Source organism: Vombatus ursinus, unplaced genomic scaffold (assembly GCF_900497805.2).
Source record: "Vombatus ursinus unplaced genomic scaffold, bare-nosed wombat genome assembly UNPS02014786.1, whole genome shotgun sequence".
Taxonomy (NCBI): domain Eukaryota; kingdom Metazoa; phylum Chordata; class Mammalia; order Diprotodontia; family Vombatidae; genus Vombatus; species Vombatus ursinus.
The window spans coordinates 21,315,910-21,335,304 of NW_020954564.1; the positions used below are offsets into that span (position 1 = coordinate 21,315,910).

Here is a 19,395-nt window from a genome sequence, read left to right on the forward strand (position 1 = left end):
AGAATTAACCTCACTTAACTTCTATGAACCTCAGTTTCCTCATCTGTGAAATTATTGCTGTTGAGTCATTTTTCAGTCATGTCTTACTCTTTGTGATGCCATTTGGGGGTTTTCTTGGCAAAGATACTGGAATGGTTTGTCATTTCCCTTCTCTAGCTTATTTTACAGATGAGGAAACTGAGTAAGTGACTTGCCCAGGGTCACACAGCTAGGAAATATTTGGGGCCAGAGTTGAACTCAAGTCTTCCTGACTTCAGGCCCAGCACTCTATCCATTGCATTATCTAGCTGCCCCATCTGTAAAATGGGGGATAATAATATCTGCCCCTACCTATCTCATAGAATTGTATGAGGAAAGTGTTTTGTAAGCACCTGTAAGGAACTGTAAGAATTCAAGCTGTTTAGAGTTATCTCTTTGAGAGGTTAACACTCTCTGGAGTGATCAATTTAGATGCTGAGATTGCATGCTAAATGCAGATGGGCCTCAGTGAGTATGAAAAAATAACCTTGCTGGAAAGTTTCCTGAAAACCTAGACTCTTGTCTTTGCTGTTCCCTGGACTTGCCTGGGGTGGGGAGAAGAATGATTGATGTAAGGTTTGAAACCTTTTCTTTCTGGAGGTTGGTCCAAGCTGACTAGAGGTAGTGTTGGTATAGAAAATTCTGGGGAGCCAGATCTAACCTGGGGTGAAATTTGCATCCCCCACTGAGATGTGAGGCTAGGATAAGAGGCCTGAAACTTCAGTGGTTCTGCAGAATGGGACTGGGGCCAGTCAGCACGGAGAGTAAATGCAAGGATTTGGGTCACTATCATCCTGGTATTGTCCTATCATTAAAGGCGGTGAGGAGGGTGGGGGCAAACCAGGACTCTTGCTCTAGAGATATGGAAGGATTTGCTGCCCGGGCAGGATGCATTTCCTTCTGCTCCATTCAGATGTGGAGACTAAACCAACTCTGATCCAGCTGTGCTGGAAGCAGTCTGGCTTGGGCCAGCCTTGGGTTTTTGCCAAGCCCAAGTTTGCAGATGCAGCCCCAGATCCATGGGGGGTGGAAGGGAGCTAACTGACCTGCCTGTGGGAATTGGCTGGTCCCTTGGTTCTCAGGGAGTTCCCTGAAGAGCACAGACTTATGGACTTTGGGATCAGGATGAACTTTCAGAATCACAGGCAGTCAAAGTTGAAGACTGTGTACCCCAGCTCCCTTGTTCTACAGGTGGGTAAACTGAGACCCAAAGAGGAGAAGTGGCTTCCCCAAGATCCTACTGCAAGGTAGAACCCAGGTTTTTTCTGAACAATATTGTCGAGAAAAAAGCAACCTGAACTGAGACCGCACCCTTGGATATCAACTCCCCTTTAGCTTCCTCTGTCTCAACGCCTATTTTCTGGGGCAGGATCCAAAGGTATCTCCCAGATGGGAGGGAAGACTGTCCCAAGTGCAGTGCATCATTTGGGCTCTGCAGAGGGACCGAACCCAGGAGAGCCTTGTTTCTGACTCTCTATAACTAAATAGGTCAGCATCAGGAGGACTGGTAGCCACACAGCTCTGGGAACAATGGTCCTTTCATGGGACTGCAGCGGGCGGCTGCGTAAGCTCCATCAGGCCAAACATCTTAATGTGATAAACCCCCCAGACCAGGACTGAGGGAGGGCCTGCCCAAGCACCCCAGAGACGTAGCTGGTAGGGGCAATGGGATGTAATGGACACAGTCCCTGAAGACTGAACACTTGGCCTTGAATCCTAACTCCACAATGTCTGAGCTGTGTGACTATGGGCAGGTCACTTCATCACTCTGGGCTTCACAGTTCCATCACTGGTAAAATGGGATTAATAAGATCTGCACTACCCAGTTCACAGGGTTATTGTGAGTGAGGAAAGCATTCTGTAGCTTTTGGGTGCTATAGAAATGTGAAGAGCAGCAACAATGGTAATCTCCAAGTTACATGGAGCAAAAAGCTTTGAAAATCCAAGGACCTAGCCAAAGAAATCCAAGTCATGTGGAAATGGGGTAAGATATATTTTATCTCCCAGGATCCTATCTCCTATGAGAGTATGCTTATACTGAGGATGCAGAGATGAGCTTACATCCTAATACTTTGATTCAGCTACAAAAGAGCAGTTAATTTATCCTTGTGTACAATAGTCTGCAGAGCATTAAGTATAAAAAAGTCATAGCAGGAGAGCAGCTTCTCCCAGGATCCTTTCTACCTTAACTCCAGAAAAAGATGGAAAGAATCATTTTTCCATAACTATCATCATCATCATCATCATCGTCATCCTTGGCATTGAGGTCGAGTGGACTAGATGAAACAGCCTCACATTCAGAAAGACGTGGGATTCAAGCCCCATATCTGATCTATACTGACTGTGTGACCCTAGACAAATCACGACAATTCACTAAGAGTATTATAATTTGCAGAGAAGCTGCCTTTCTAGGCACCTTCTAGAAGTTCCTCACTAGAAGCTCCCTACAAAATGAAAACAGAAGTCCATTTTCAGTCCAATAATAATTATAATAAACAACCAAGTGACTATTTTGTCTATACCTAGCCTGCTATGGCTGAGAGTGTGACGTGGTCCTGCCTAGGAACATGTCATTCCCTTCAGCATTTGCTACTGTTGAACATCTTGTATTTTCCCGTTCCGTTGATAAACACATGTTGGAGACAGAGAGAGCAAAGGTAATTTTCCTGAACTAAATTAGGCTTCAGCCTGACTTCCATGGAATCTTTGAATCCCAGAGTGGAAAGTGATCTCAGAGGGCTTATGCCAGAGCCTCTGCCCTCCCACAGCTCTTTACGGCCTCCTCCTGCCACCCTATGGATCCCCTTGTCCCAGGCCTTGAGAGCTATCAAAAGTGAGGCACTGTGGAAAGTGAATTGAACTTGAAATTCCAGAACCTGCATTCAAATACTGACCCTGCCTTTTATTACCTGAAATTTTATGTGCTTTGGATAGATCATTTCATTCCTTGGGGCCCCCCCTAAGAGGAGGTAGTTTCCAGCTCTAAAATTCTGTTGTAGTCTAACCAGCATAGGCAATCCTTTCTACAAGGTCCATGGTCATCAAGCCTCTACTTAAAAATTGTCAATATGAATGTCTTATTGAGCTCCAAGTCCTGCCCTGGGCTGCATGATAGAGGAGATAGGAAGGTTGTTCATTGTTCAGTCATTTTCAGTCACGTCTAACTTTTCATGACCCAGTTCAGAGTTTTCTTGGCAAAGATACTGGAGTAATTTGCTATTTCCTTCTCCAGCTCATTTTTTTACAGATGAGGAAACTGAGGCAAACAGGGTTGAGTGACTTGCCCAGGATCACAGAGCTAGTAAGTGTCTGAGGGCAGATTTGAGCTCAGGAAGATGAGTCTTTCTGATGCCAGGCCTGGCATTCTATCCATTGTGCCACCTAGCTGCCCCCAAAGAAAAGTCAGAGGTATACATATCCCTAGGTGCTCACAGTGTGAATGGGGAGATGAGATTCATACATAACTTAGGGAACATGAGGAGGCCAGGGATAATTGGGTGCTAAGGGGTGTGCTGGGGGTTTTAGGATATCAGAGGAAAGGCCTGGTCATCTTGGTCTTCACCTAAGCCCACCTCCAAATAAATTCAGGGTTTAACACAGGGCCTTACCCATAGCAGGTGATCAATTAAGTAGGAAGGAAGGCAGGGAAGGAATGAGGGAACAGTGCCTGCCTTGGATCTCTGTGGAATCAGGGAGCAGTCTCACAGAGCAATTGGAAATTTGTCCCTTAAGCTGACTGTCCTCCTTACCTTATTAATTCCTATTGATAGACATTTCAGCCAAAAGAGGCCCCTAGGGCTGAGCCATGCTGACCCCATGTCTTGTCCTTCTCCAGGCTCTTTCTGCATCAGGAAAGGAGCTAATATAGTCCAATTCCCTTCTTCCCCTACCCCTTCCTGAATGTTAGTTGAACTGTGTGCACCACCTGACCCTAGAGCTCTGAGGGTTGGACAGAGCAGGGTAGATGCCAGTTTCCCTGGTAGTTCCCTGAGGGCAGTGGCTTTGGCACCAGCAGGCAACTGGCCAGTTGGTCTCTCCTTCACATCACAGGCAGCCTGGCCTGGCCTGGCCTGGCCTGGCCTGGCCCAGCCCAGCCCAGCCCAGGGGGTGGTCCCTAGAGAAATCGTACCAAGGATTGAGGCCAGTGGTTCAAAGTAGCTTGTGAATTGAGGAGGTGGAGAGGGGAAGGAGTACTAAATGACTGCAGCTAATGAATATGAACTGAATTAGCTGCTGGAACTGTTTTGTGACCCACATCTCTCCTCCCCCCTTCTCCTTTCTCTCTCTCCCTTCTCTTCCTCTCCAGTCTCTTCTCTCTCTCTCTCTCTCTCTCGTCTCTTTCTCTCTCCCTCTCTCCCCCACCTCTCTCCCCCTCTCTTCCCCCCCCTTTCCCTTTCTCCCCCTCTCTCCCTCTCCACTCTCTCCTCTCCCCCACCATACAAGCTCAGTCTTAGACAAACCTAATTAAATTTCTCCTGTTGTCAGAAGACCTAGTTAAAGTTTGGATGTTTGACTGAACAGAGAAGGTTAGAATATTTTCTCCTTCAGAGTCTGCCTCAAGTGCTGCCTTCTTTAGGAAGCCCTCCTTGATCTCTTCCTTCTTTGGATTCCTGCAGCACCTGGAATCTGAACCACACATTTGGGCACTTAGCTCAACCTACTGTGGGACAACCTGGTGTAGTGTCAACAGTACTGGATTTAGAATAAAAAACCTGGGTTCAAATCTTGCCTCAGACACTTAGTAGCTGTGAGACCATGGACAAGTCACTTAATACAGAGCCTCAGTCTTCTCATAGGCATGTGTAAGAAATATTTGCACTACCTATCTCAGAGTCATTGTGAAGAAAGTGCTTGTAAACCTTAAATGCTTCTATAAATGTCAGTTGTTATTACCATTTAATCCAGTGTGTGTACCACCTCCTGCCCGCATCTAGAAGTTCCTCAGACTCAGGCACATGGGTGGGGTTGCAACTGTCAGCAAATACCAGCTTGGTTGATGCCTCATGCTCCCCTTGTACTCAAACATGCCTCCCCCCTTTTGAAATTCATAGTGATTGTAAGACAGTGTACTCACCCTGGTCCAGGCACTAAGAGCAGAGACAGAGTAATAACTCATATTTCTAATCAAGCTGAAGTTTTGCAAGGTGCTCTCTTCAAAGTGTTACCAACCCCATTTTATAGTTGGGTTGGTTAAGTGACTTGCCCTAAGTTACACAGAGCTAGACTCAAACCAAGAATTTATCTTTAATAAGAAATGGAGACACTGTACCTTGCCTTCAGGAAGCTCACAGCAAAGTCAAAAGAAGTCAGAGCCAAAATGTGGACAGCCAATGTGGTTGGAATATAAATTACTGCCCTGGTACACAGTGTTACAGGTATGCCTTGCTCTAAGAAAACACAATGTGTAGAAAAACGCAAATTTATAAACCAGATAAACCTAAGGGGGTTGAGGATGTGTGGAATAATTCACTTTATAAAAGGAGTCTTTCCTCAGAGCATGTTTTCTTATCTGCTGGCACCAACTCTCTGCTGTAATTCTTCTCCCCAGAGACAAAAAGACCCCCTCCCCCTTCCTTCATTTCTTAGCATGACCCAGGAAAGAACCTTCAGGGAGAACTCTGGATTTACAGTCTGAGGCCCTGGGCTTGAATCCAACTCTGCTACCTAATAGACATAATCTTAGGGATAGGGAATAGGGCCTAGGCATGTGATTGCCTTGGCATAAGAAACTCCCAGGTGAGAAAATTCCCTCTGCCAATGCACATGAGCATCTCCTCTGTAGCTTGTAGTATTGGGGAGCTTCCTAGAGCACCAAGAAGTTAAGTCACTTGCCCAAGATCATCTGAGAAGTTATGTAGCAGAGGACAGTCTTCTCAGTGCTGAGACCAGTTTTCTATCCAATTCACCATCCTGCCTCTCATAGTGGATATTTGTATGGTGCTTTAAGGCTTATACCTTATAGGCATCATTTCATTTGGCCCTTCCAACATCCCTTCGAAGCAGATAGGTTCTATTATTATCCCCATTTTAGAGATGGGGAAACTGAGACTCTAGCCCAGGGTCATAGATCCAGTAGACTTCTAAGATGAGATTTGAGCCTAGGTCTTCCTGACTCAAAGTCTAATACTCTATCCATGGTGTCACCCTGCTATTTACTATCTTTGTGATCTTGGAGAGTCAATCAAGCATCTATAAAGTACCTACCACGGGCAAGACACTTTGTGTCTCTGTTGTCTGTCTGCCCAATAATAGCCTGGTACTGAATGATCTTTAAGGTCCCTTATAGTGAAATATCCTACAATTCTTTTTTTTTAATTGGAAGGTGAAAGAATGGTTGATAGTGGGAAAAGAAGAGGAAAAGTTTAGAATACTTTCTTCAGGGAATTTAATTCAATAAGCATTAGTTAAGTGTTGACTGTGCCACGTACTGTGCCAGGGATACAAGGACCAAACCAAACAATCCCTTCCCTTAGGGTACTTATGATCCACTGAAGGAATAAATGTGCTTGTGTGTATGTGGTGAGAAGAGGGAGTAGAATACAACAGGCATATGGATAAGTAAATATAAAATATATATAGAAGGGCTGCTAAGTGGTTCCATAGTGCACAGAGCACTGGGCTTGAAATCAGAAAGACCTAAGTTCAAATACAACCTCAGACACTTACTAGCTGTGTGACCTAAGGCAAGTCACTTAATGCTGTTTCCCTCAGTTTCCTCATCTGTAAAATGAGACGGAGAATGAAATGACAAACCACTCTATTATCTTTGCCAAGAAAACCCCAAATGGGGTCACAAAGAGCCAGACACAACCAAAATGACTGAACAGCAACAGCACATGGAAGTAACTTGGTGGAGGAGAGCACTCAGGGTTATTTTATTTTATTTTCAATAAATTATTGGTATGTTTGTGTTCTAAGTCCTCTTGAACCAAGAGACTACAGCAAGTGAGTAGAAGAGTAAGAACAATTAACACGATCCCTTCCTTGGCCTCTATTCTGGGGAGGCTAGGAGGTCAGGCCTATAGGAAGGAGGCCTGGCTCCATCCTTGCCTTATGAGAAGGGGTTCCTCTGGAGGCCCAGAGAAATAACTGAACTCCTTCCTGCCTGAGGTTTTTCCCTGGACAGAAGAGTTTATACCTGAGTTGTGGAGAGTATGTATCCCCAGTGGCAATCCAGGTCCTTCACAATTTTTCTTTTAACTTTGGGAGGAATCCTGAATCACAGCCCAGTCTAGGTCTTTACAGAAAGTTTGAAAAGAGCATTTCCTTCCAGAACTGATGGCTGGCTAAGGGCAGCAGGCTTTCCGGCTAGAATGGGCTTTCCAATTTCTTCTTCTTGCCCTGTAGTAGTGGACGGGCCGGGGGGTGGGAGGTCCTGCCAAGGGTTTGGAAGACTGTGCCCATTGTAACTGTAGCCAGCCCCCACAGACCTCACTAGGACTTAGCAGCAGCCTTTCCAGGAGGGGCCCTGGGGCCACAAGCAAGGCTGCTACAAATGCAGCAGGTGAAGACCCTCCTTCTGCAGGCTCCCCACATAAAAGTCCCAATTAGTCCCAAGCCAATTGTGGCAAATACCCTGCCCAGCCTGGCCCTTCAGGCCAAGAGTCCTGAACCTCCCTTGATACTTCCTAGAGACTCCGTTCCATCTTTATGTACCCCCTCATGATTGTTCTGGGCTGGGTTTCCGAGGTGCTGTACCAGAGTATGAACAGGGAAACAGCCTGGCCAAGACTTGGGAAGAAAAGGAAGTTGCCCCCCAGGAGTGAGAAGGCCAGCTGAATGCTAAGTCCTGCCTCTGCCAGACTTTAGTCTTAGCTTCTGGCATGGGAGCTGCTGCCTTCCAGCTCTGGGTGTCCTGGCCCAGGAATGGCCTCCCTTACTGCCCCTTCACAATTAGAGTGCGCTTGCTACCCCGCTTTCTGACAAATAATTAATATTAGAGACATCACCAGCTTCTAAACCCAGTCTGGTTTTAGATTCGCAATTTTGACATCTCAAGTTCCTCAGGAGAGATCTATGTGCCATATAAGTATAGCATGGTATAATAACTATATAAAGCCTGTATATATACTGTAACATGATGTAATGTCATATGATATCAAATCATCAATAATTTATATAAGACATATATTGATCCTCTTATAATGCACATTTCTATGACACTCCAAAGCTTGCCAATTACTTTCTCAAAAGTAGCCCTGGGAGGTAGTAGCTGCACATATTATCCACAGAATCACCAAATTCAAAAGCTGAAAGGGTCCTTAGTGGTCTTCTAGTCGAACCCAAAAGAAGCCCCAACCAAATATACCTAACAAGTGTTTATCCAGCCAAGACCTCCAAAGGGAGAGAACCCACAACCTCTCAAGGCAACCGATGGCACGTCGGGGTCATTTTAATCATTCATTGTCTTTGCAATTTGCAAACATCACTCCCACAGGACACATCTAGTCTCTCTTCCACATGACAACCCTTTAAATACTTTAACTTAGCTATCTGGCCCTCCCTGAGTCTTTTCTTCTCCAGGCTAAAAATTCCCTATTCCTTCAGCAAATCCTCATATGACATGGACTTAAGGCCCTTACCATCCTGGTAACCATCATTATCACCAACTGTCAATTGGACACTTCCACCTTGATGTCCCATAGACATCGTGTTTACCATGTCCAAAAATAGAACTCACAATTTTCCCCCTTAACCTTACCCTCTTCCTAACTTTCCTATTTCTGTCAAGACCACCTGATACATTCCAGTTGCCTGGCTGGTACGCTCAGAGTTATCCTCAACTCCCTCTTTTCTATCTCCCTCCATATCTAATCAGTTGACCAATTTCATTCATTCTCCTTCCATAATATCTCTTAAATTCCTTCCCTTCTTTCCTTGTTTCCACACAACTAGATTTCTCTTGCATCCCTCCTCTATCCCCTCTCCCAGAGAGCCATTTCTTATAACAAAGGTTTTTTTTTAAAGAGGAAGAAAAAATAATTCAGTAAAACCAATCAACACTTTGTGAAAACCCTGACATTCTAGGAAATGTTACACATTCATAGACCCTGACTTCTGCAAAGGGGTGGGGGGAGAGGGAAGATGTTTTCTTTGGGACCAAGGTTGTTCCTTATACTTCTGCAATGTTTAGTTTCAGTTATTTTGTGGCGGTTGTTCTTTCCATTGATGTTGTTGTAGACATTGCATATTTTGTTTTCACATCTCTGCTTACATCATTCTGCATCAATTCATGTAAATCTTTCCATGCTTCTCTGTATTTGTCATCTTCTCCATTTCTTACAGCACAGTAGTAGTTCATTACATTCACGTATCACAGTGTGCTTAGCCATTCCCCAATCAATGAGCATCTTCTTCACTTCCTGTTCCTTGCTACAATGAAAAGTGCTGCTATCGATATGTTGATGTCACTGTGCCTTTCTCAACGCAGGCTGAGACTGCATCAGCTCTCACTATCGATTCATATTGAGCTTGAAGTTCGCTAAAACCTCCAGATTCATTCTAGACAGACTGCTGTGGAGCCATGGCTCCCCATTTTGTACTTGTGAAGTGTTTATTATATGGCTACATGGGCCCAGCTCAGTGCAAATTGTTAAGGGCATGGGGGGTGAGGAATGAGCAAGAAAGGAGCAGCTGTTTTTCATTGATATTTTTTGCCTTTACATTATCTCCATTTCCAAATATATCCCTCCTTCCAAAAGTCATCGCTTGTAACAAAGGGGGAAAAAAAGAGAAGGAAAATGGTGACCCTGAGCCAAGTAACTTAAGCTCTGTCTGCCTCAGTTTCCTTATCTGTAAAATAGGGATAAATAGCACCTACCTTCCTGGGTTGTTGTGAGAATCAAATGAGATAAAAATTGTAAAGTGCTTAGCACAACGCCTGGCACATAGGAAACTCTATATAAAAGTTAGTATTATTATTAAAATATTATTCTTATACTTTTCTGCAGAATAGACTAGGGAAGACATAGTGGAAGAAGAAAGGCCAGCTAAGGAGCTAATGCATTAGTCCACAAGTGATGAGGGGCTGGACTGGATTGTGGCAGAGGGAGTGGAGAGGAAGAGGGTAGCTAGGAAGGAGATTGAACAAGTAAGCTTATATGAAGCTAGGTGGTGTAGTAAAGAGAACACTGTGTTCAAATCCAGCTTCAGACACTGACTAGCTGTGTGACCCTGGGCAAGTCACTTAGCCTCTGTTTGCCTGAGTTTCCTCAACTGTAAAATGGGGATAATAGTAGTACATACCCTACAAGGTTACTGTGAGGATCAAATGATTTAATATTTATAAAGCACTTAGCACAGTGACTAGCACATAGTAGGTGCTATATAATGCCAGGTAATATTATTAAAATCCAGGAGAGTCAGTGACTTCCACCTTTCCTGCTTATTTCCTCCATCATCCCTTATTCAGGGTATCCTAAAAGTCTTGGCAAAGTTTTAAGCTTTATTAGCTTAAAGTTCTGAAAGTTTAAAGTACTTAAAGTACTTTTAAGTACTTAGGATTTAGTACTTTCAAATTCTGTGATTCTGTAGATAATATGTGCATCTGCTCCCTCATGGGCTACTTTTAACAAAGTAATTTGCAAGCTTTAGAATGCCAAAGAAATGTGAATTAGGAGAGGCTTGATAGATGCTGTATAAATTATTGATGATGTGATATGTGACACGTGATTTTAGTAGTTTTTAAGTTTAAGTAGCTTAAAACTGCACTAAAACTGTTGGGACACCCTATTTGGGTGTGAAGTGACTCCAGTGATGTGAAATGGATTCAGGTGCACTGGACATTGTACACCCTGATATCAGTCAGTCAACAAGCATTTATTAAGTGCTTTTGATTGCCAGGCAATAGACATTCTGAGGTAATGGGGGCTAGATGAAGTCCTTTCTCTGGAGTCTCACTGACTCCAGAGTTAACCCACATATCTGCATCCATGTATGCTTGGGTTCTGAACCCTGATCTCAGGCTGCCTTAGCTTATAAAGATTTACTGGTATGTCTGTAGACAACAAGGTGGGCTTCACAGAGAGGGGCACCCTAGACTTACATCATCAGTGTCAAAGCCAGAGAGGCCATGTGCTCTGACCTTATCCTCATAAAGCCCTCTACATAGCTTGTGGCTGGAGAGAGCATGGCGTAGTGACAAGAACCTTATACTGGGAATTGACAAGAGGTGTGGGTCCAAATTCCAGCTCTGACATTTATTAACTCTATGAATCTGGGAAAGTTGCTTAGCTTCTGGGCCTCAGTTTACTCATTTATAAAATGGGAATAATAATATTTGCATGACATACTTCACAGGATTGTTCTAACGAGGATGTTTTGTAAATCTTAATGCACTAGAGAAAAGAAACGAAAGCGGTCATTACTGGGCTTCTTTGCACAAAAGAGCATCTAGAGATGTGATGGCACAAAGTAAGCACTTAACTATTGATTGTGGATTGATGATTGATGTAAAAACATTAAGAACCCAGCACTTAATAATATTAGGAGGTGCCAATTTGGCCAGTCCCCTGCGTCTATGCAAAACTCATCTAATTGATCATAGATAGATTTAGAGGATTATTCATGAAGTTTTATGTATTTCTCTTGCTCTAATTTCATTGTACATAGAACTGCTTAGTCATTTTCATTCTCAGTAAGTTCTTTCTGTTGCCTTAACTAAATCCCTACTGCTGAATTGTCATCCTACTTCTTCCTGCCCCTTCCTAAATCCAGAAAATAGTCTAGGTCACTAATTTGCATTGGCCCACCCTGATTGATGCCTTGATTTGATTTCTGGGTGGGTGGGTAGATGAGGGATGCTTACAGTTGCAAACCCCGAGGCTTTTAGCTTTCAGTGATCTCTGCCTATCCAGCTCTGGGTGGCTACCACCTCTCTGTGCTTCCCCAAGGTCACTGACTTACAGGTATCCCAAACCACAACACTTTCATCTCTCCATTTTGATGTGACACTCCAACCCTGAGCCCCACCACCTACTTCATTGGAACCATACCTATTAGATATGAGGTCCAAAACCCAAGCCTTCGGCCCTCCAGGGATCAGGAATTTCCTGACTACTGGGTGGGCAATTTCATTATGAGAATGACCCTTGGTCAATATTAATTAAAAGAACTAATTTTAAAGATCTTTAGGGCTGGGCCTGGCCTAATCCGATTACACATTCTTACCTCCCCAAATCCACTTGGTACTCCCCAATGGGGTTCTAACCAAGGGTCTTGTTCTTACTTGTTAGGAATTTAACATAAATGTTTAAATTAAAGTTAGACCACAAGTTCATTTTATTCTATAATTAGCAGCCTGTGCTCGCATGCTGAGGGTTTCTCTCCCTGAGGCCTCAAACCATCCAAAGATTCCCTTCATTGTACTTCGAATGATGGAACCCTAGTACCCCAAAGCAAAGGCTGGAACGCAATTCTGCTCAGCACCTGCCCTACTCAGTGCCTCCACTCCCCTAGTAGGGAGGTGGGAAGAGCAGGAGCCATCATGCCTCTACAGTCATATTGGGATGTAGGTCCCTGGGAGAGCTTGACTACAAAACAGCTCTTCCAGCCAATGAAAGTTTGTGTACACCATTCAGACCAGCGTATGTCTCATCATCATTCCTATTCCCACTGAGAGACCCAGAAGATCTCCATAGCGTACTCAACAATAAGATAGTCATTTCCATAAATTAATGCACCAGCCTCCCATCCCTCCTGAGAAGTGTCTGAGCTCTCTGCTGTTTTAAAGATTCATATGAAATACAAACAGAAAAGCAGATGGAGAGTAGTGGAAAGAACCTTAGCAATGCAAGTCAGGAGATGTGGGTTCTGGTGTTGAGGGTCCATTAATTCTGGGTCTAAACTTGGGCACAGCCCTTCCCCCTTTTTCCCTCTTCCCATATGTTTTCCCATTTATAATTAAGGGAGTTAGGATTCAGGGGTCTATCAGGACTCTACCAGTTCTGACAGTTTATGTTCTAAGGTCTTTCTCAGGATGCCAGCCTATGTTCTAACTAAGGTCTCTCCTAGTTTTGACATTCTGTGTTCTAAGGATTCTCTCAAGTCTGACATTCAATGCTCTGAGGTCCCATCCAGTTCTGACATGACTCTGTAAATAGGAAAAATTGCTGCTGCGGGCCTTAGAGTTTCTGTGCACTTATGCTAATGTCCACAGTAGGAAAAACAATTTTAAAATTAGTAAATCCTGGTTCTGTTTATATTCCTGTCCTGAAGGGTAATTAATTGCTAGCTTGATTAGATACTAGATTTTGATTACAGGTGTCAGTGCAGAATTGACTCATCTTGACTCCCAGTAACTCAGCCTTTAAAAAAGGAGAGTCAGTTGAGGAAACTTAAAAATGTTTAGCCTAAAGCCTGGGATTGGGAAGGAGGTAGAGGAGAAGAAGGAATTGCTGGTATCATTGATTATTTGAAAGACTATCAAGAGGAAGAATACAACTAGAATACAAGCTAGAGAGGAATAATGGTGAGAAAGCAGATTATGCCTCAATATAAGCATGGTAGAGTCGAAGGACCTGGGTTCAAATCTCAGCTCTGTCATTTATTTTCTGTGAACCTTGAGTAAATCACTTAATGTCTCTGGGTCTCTGTTTTCTTGTCTGTAAAATGGGGGAATTGGGTTCGATGCCTTCTAAGATCCCTTCCAGCTTTAAATTTATGATCCTATGACAATCCCTCCTCATTCTGCACCCCAACCCTTGTTTTCTTAGAGATAGTATTCTCTTTTTGAGAGAATAAGGCTTGAACAGCCAAGGATAGGTTACCAAGTTCTGCCAGCAGGTGGTGACACCCTCATACTTCTCACCACAAAACACACACACACACACACACACACACACACACACACACACACAAAGACTCTTACGTATACAACAACACAGACACACATACAACACAACACAAATATGTCTCTGGGCTTTTATCCAGTAGTTCCTCTGCTTTTCATCTGGCCACGTTCCTCACCTCTCTAAGCTCATGCTGGTGATGTTTCTCTGACATATAAACCTGATTCTTCAGTTTGACCCCAGACTATAGCTCCTGGGTGGATTAACTAATAGAACAAACATGTCAAAGTGGGAAACAGTTCCCTGTATCTTCACTATTGCCACTTGATGCTGAGAGGCAAGTGCTGGGAGATGGCAGAATGAGAGAAGTTGTGTCTATACTGATCCTCTCATCTCCAAGTACTTGGCTTCATTAGGAAATTAGACATGACTTGGGCCCTACCTTAGGATCTCACGGCTATCCAGTGTGAGTTCCCTTTTCTCCCCAATTCTTTACATTAAGTCATCTCAGCATCTTTCCTCATTCACTCTTCACAGTATCAGAAGAAGTGGCCATTCTTGCCAAGTTCAACCTTTCTATTTATGACCTTCATCCCATTCCCTCTGATCTTCTTCTGGAGCTTTCTCCATTAATCTTCCCCTGCCCTAACTTTGGATCTTTCTTCATACACTGGCTGTTTCCTGGATGCCTAGAAACATTCAATCAGATCTCTTCCAACCTTTAAAAATAAATAAACAAACCTTCACTTGATCCTGCCACCTCCTCAAGCTGTTATCCCATACCTTTCTTCTCTTTCATAGTTAAACTCCTAGAAAAATCCCTCTACATTCACATCCTCTATTGTCTTACCTCCCACTCACTTCCCAACCCCTTTCAATCTAGCTCTCAGCATTACCACTCAACTGAAACTGCTGTTTCCAAGATTACCAGTGATCTCTTAGTTGCTAAATTCAATGTCCTTTTCTCAGTCCCTATCTTTCTTGATCTCTCTGCAATATTTGACACTGTTGACTACCCCCTCCTCCTAATTACTCTTTCGTTCTTGAACTTTCATGGCACTGAATGAATGAATGCTAAAGCATTTATTAAATACCTACTATGTATCAGGCAGTGTGCTAATTGCTGAGGGTACAATTATAAGCAGGCAAGTTTCTCCCTGACCTCAAGGACCTTACATTCTAATGGAGAAGATAACACATAAATGGAAGCTCGGGGAGCACACAGCATCATGGTTTGGAAATAGCCAGGAAGTAACATGGACACCCCATTCTAGATAAGGTAGGGCAGAAGTTTTATCATATTACAGGGTCCTAGGGTTACAGTCCAGGTTCCAGCAGGAGGGAGATGAAGGGAAGGGCTGAAGGACAGGTGGTTTGTTCTCTCCTGCTTCTCCTACCTGTCTGACTATTCTTCAGTTTCTTTTCTTGTATCATTATCCCTCTCCTGCTGCCCACTGTGTGTGGGTTTACCTTCATGCTCTGTCTCAGTGATCTCATCAACTACTCTGGATTCAGTGAGCATCTCTATGCAGACAGCTCCAAAATCTATGTATCTAGCCCACATCTTCTCCTGAGCTCCAATTTCACATGACCAACTGCCTATTGGACATTTCCAATTTGGCATCCCAAACTTGGTATCTCAAACTCAACGTGTCTGAAATAGAACCCATCCTCTTCCCCCTTAAAACATTCCCTATTCAAAATGAACCTCTTTCTGTCAAGAACACTATGATTCTACAGTCACCCAACTTAACCACCTCAGTCAGCCCTGACCTCCTCACTCTCCTTCATCTTCCTCATAGCTTACAAGTATTGTACATTCTGCCTCCACATATTCCTCTTTTTTCCCCCTGCCCACATGGCCACCATAGTTCAAACTTTTATCACTTTTCACCTGGACTATTGCGGTGGCCTCCTAATTGGTGTCAGTATCTCCTGTCTTTCCCCTTTCCAACCCATCCCCTAGAGCATGGGTGGGAAACCTACAGCTTTGAGGCCACATGTAGGCCCTATAGGTCCTCGAGTGCGGCCTTTTGACTGAAAACAGATTCCGTTTTTACATGTGACCTCGAGGCCGCAGTTTCCCCATCCGTACTCTAGAAAATTGTGAAAGAGATCTTTTTAAAGCACAAGTCTAAATATATCATTTCCTTCTTGCTCAAGAAGTTTCAGATGTTCCCTGTTGTCTCTAGCATAAAATATAAACTCCTCCATTTGACATTTTAAACCCTGCATAATCTATCCCCAGCCTGTCTTTCCAGACTGATTTCATATTATTCGCTTTTATGAACTCTACCTCCCAGCCAAACTGGACTACTTGCTATTCCCTGTGCCTACCATTCCACTTCCCATAGCCATACTTTGTTTAAACTGTCTCTTCCCTACTCTGACCCCATCCCACCCCCGTGCCTGAAATGTTCTCCCTTTTCTCTTCTGCTTCTCCTAGTCCCTAACTTCCTCCCAGGCTTAGCTCAAGTGTTACTACATCCACCACCAGGTGTTTCTGACACACCCCCTCAGATGTTGAGTGGTTTTCTCCAACTAAGTTAATTTGTATTTTCTTCACAAATATTCTATATTAACTTATCTGTGTACGTGCTATATCCCCCAGTAGAATGTAAGTTCTCTGAGAACCAGGACTGTTGCCTTTTCCATCTTTGCATCCTCATCACCTGGCACAGTAACATTCACATAATAAAAGCTAACTGCTTGTCGAATACAACTGCCAGGACACTGGATTCAGGCTCAGGAAAGAAAGTATCAGCACCAGGCTGCAGTTACTGGAATCGGGTGTTACTTGCTTGCCAAGGAACTTAGTTTACTTGGTCCCTACATAGCAACATTTCTGTTTGACGAGTGCTACAGGTGTTGAGAAGTGAGGGAGGTCACAGGTCTGGGCCCAGGTCTGGGCCCAGTTCAGGATGACTTCATGGTGGGGGCTATTACTGGAGCTGGACCTTGAAGGACGAGCAGGATTTCAGCAAGCAGAGAGGAGAGAGACAATCTCTTGGCTAGAAAGGGATGAGTTCCAGCTCTGAATTACAGCCTGTGCTGATCAGAAAACCAAGGAGTCCTCCCTCCGCTCCCCCTAGATATTTTGCCTTAAGACAGGTTTAAAGGCTGGAAGGGAACTTAGAGATCATGTACTTCAATTTCCTCATTTTACAAACGAGAAAACCCAGACCCAGGGAAAGGAAGATTTTGTCCTAAAGCCAACAGAGCTGGAATTCAAACCAGGTCCTCTGATCCCAAATCCAATGTTCTCTGTTCTGTACTGAAATCTACACCTCCCTCAAGATTGGGGGATAAAATGTTGTCTCAGCAGCATTTCAAAGCCATCCTAGATGTTGGAAAAATCGGTGGTGTACTGAGACAGATACCTCTTCTTAGAGAACCTTCACTCATCACACAAGCCCATAGTGAGCTCCCCTTCTCTGTATTCATACCACATTTTTTATCTGTCTCCCTCATTCTGGCACTCCCCATGCCTCACACTCTAAGTCACTCTCCCAACCCTAACTGCCTTAGTTGCTGATTGGCTGCCAATCAATGAGTCACAAGAACAGCTCAATGTCAGATCAAGGAAACTTTAAATCCCTCACCCGTCTCAATGAGCATCTTCCATAAGAGCTCCAGAGTGAGAGAATTCATCTGCTTCACCAGCTGTGATCACTCATGAGGGTCCAAAGTTAGTCTTGGCTGCAGTTGCAAATCAGTGGATAAAGGCAGCTTCAGGGAAGGTGCTGGGTCTGATGGTGAATGGCAGGGGCTGGGGTAGGGTGGTCATTTGGGCCTATGCAGATTTCAGGCACTTGGAAAACACATTGCTTATTCTCCTGGGAGACTTCTTGGCTCAGAGATCCTAACCAATGCATTGCCAAGCAAGTTGGCAGCTTCTGCAAGCCAGACCCTTCCCCTGTAAATAATAATAACGATCTTACTTTGTTTACAAAACACTAGACAGTTTACTAAGTGGCTTTTACAATCATTACTGAGAAACAGCATGGTGGACTTGAACAGTCCCTTGACTTGAAAGTAGAGGACTTGGATTCAAATTTCCATTCTGCTGGTTTTCTTACCCAATTCAATTTCCCTCTCTCTATCTAAGTTTCCCCCTCCATAAAAAGAAGAATTAGACAGGTCTTTTCCAGCTCTAAGGCCAATAAGCCATATGATCCTTGCCCTTCCAGTTCCAAATCTAATAATCCCATTTGATCCTCACAATAGGTGGACAGGGAAGGCCACACAAATGAAATCACAAACTGACCCAAGGACCTAAGATGCAGCCCAACTCACAAAAAAGGTTCTGTGGCAGAGTCATAATTAGGAATTCTTATGCCAGGTGCAAATTCAGCCTAGGGGGTATGGTGCAGAAGACAGTCTGAATGGGGGTGTAGTCACCCTGGAAGAAAAAGTAGCCAGTCTAAGAGTCCTGCGCTTACATCTTGAAGAAGGGTAGAGGGAACAGGAAAGGTATGCCATGGCAATGGGAGTCTGGGGGTAGTAGTCTGGTGATGCTTGTGCCTTTTGGTAGATGGAGCTAGCCAAAGATAATAAGACAAGGTGTAGGAATGGCATTTGCTGCAGGGGAAGAAGTATGGTTCCCCTGAATCCTGGTGCCCTGAAATGCAGTGTTAGTCACCCTATGATAGTTATAGTTATAGTTATAGTCCTTAGTTCTTCCAACTATAAGGCTAAGTGAGAGGAAATAATTTTCCCTGGGCTGCCCAATGGGTCCGTGATAAAGCTAGGACCAGAATCCAAGTCTCCTGACTCTCAGGCAGTGCTGTTTCTCCCAGACCCCACTGCCTCCGTGATGTTGCACATGGCCTAGCAATTGTACTCATGTCCCAGGGGTTCCATGAGGATTAGCCACAGGGAATCCTCAATCCTTCTCAGCTGGGCTGGACTCCAGCTCCCCTGATGGCCCAGCTGGCAGGGCCTTGGTGTGCTCAGGAAAGCTCAGTATTTGAGTCTAATAAACCCTGCACATTCTAAAGCCGAAGAGGAAGGTTTGGGTATCATTTGCCATTTGGGATTATCTGTGGTGCTGCCTTTTCCATAACTGCAACATGAGTCTCTAAGCTTGATTTTGGGGGAATCATGAGAACATGGGGATCCTTGAATTCCTGCCCTATCTTTCTTCCTCCCTTTCCCCTGTACAGGTAACATCATTGGCTCTGGGATATTCATCTCCCCCAAAGGTGTGCTGGAGCATACAGGTTCAGTAGGCCTCGCCCTTGTGGTCTGGGTACTAGGTGGAGGAATTGCAGCCCTCGGCTCCCTCTGTTATGCTGAGCTCGGAGTGGCCATTCCTAAATCTGGAGGTGACTACTCCTATGTGACCGAAATCTTCGGAGGCCTTGCAGGGTGAGTACTGAGGAGTGAATTCTGGGACAGGTACTGGTTGGATGTCGTGCTTGTACATATCCAAACCTATGCATGCACATGTTTGCTTACAAACCCCAGAACGTAATGGACAAACAACAGTCATTCACTTGTCCTCACTATGTCTCATCTGCCTCTTTTGTAAATAAGGGAGCTTTTCTGTGTCCAAGGTGGGAGGGTGAGTTTTCTTCTCTTTTGTGTG

General features: G+C 44.2%; 1 protein-coding gene across 1 annotated transcript in view; it reads left to right on the top strand.

The window, feature by feature from the left end:
• LOC114046906 (asc-type amino acid transporter 1-like) overlaps window positions 1–19,395 on the top strand; it is a 48,263-nt gene that overhangs the window by 12,526 nt on the left and 16,342 nt on the right. The window contains exon 2 of the mRNA XM_027867519.1: window positions 18,971–19,175. Coding sequence (XP_027723320.1) covers window positions 18,971–19,175 — 205 coding nt within the window. The remainder of the gene's footprint in view (window positions 1–18,970; window positions 19,176–19,395) is intronic.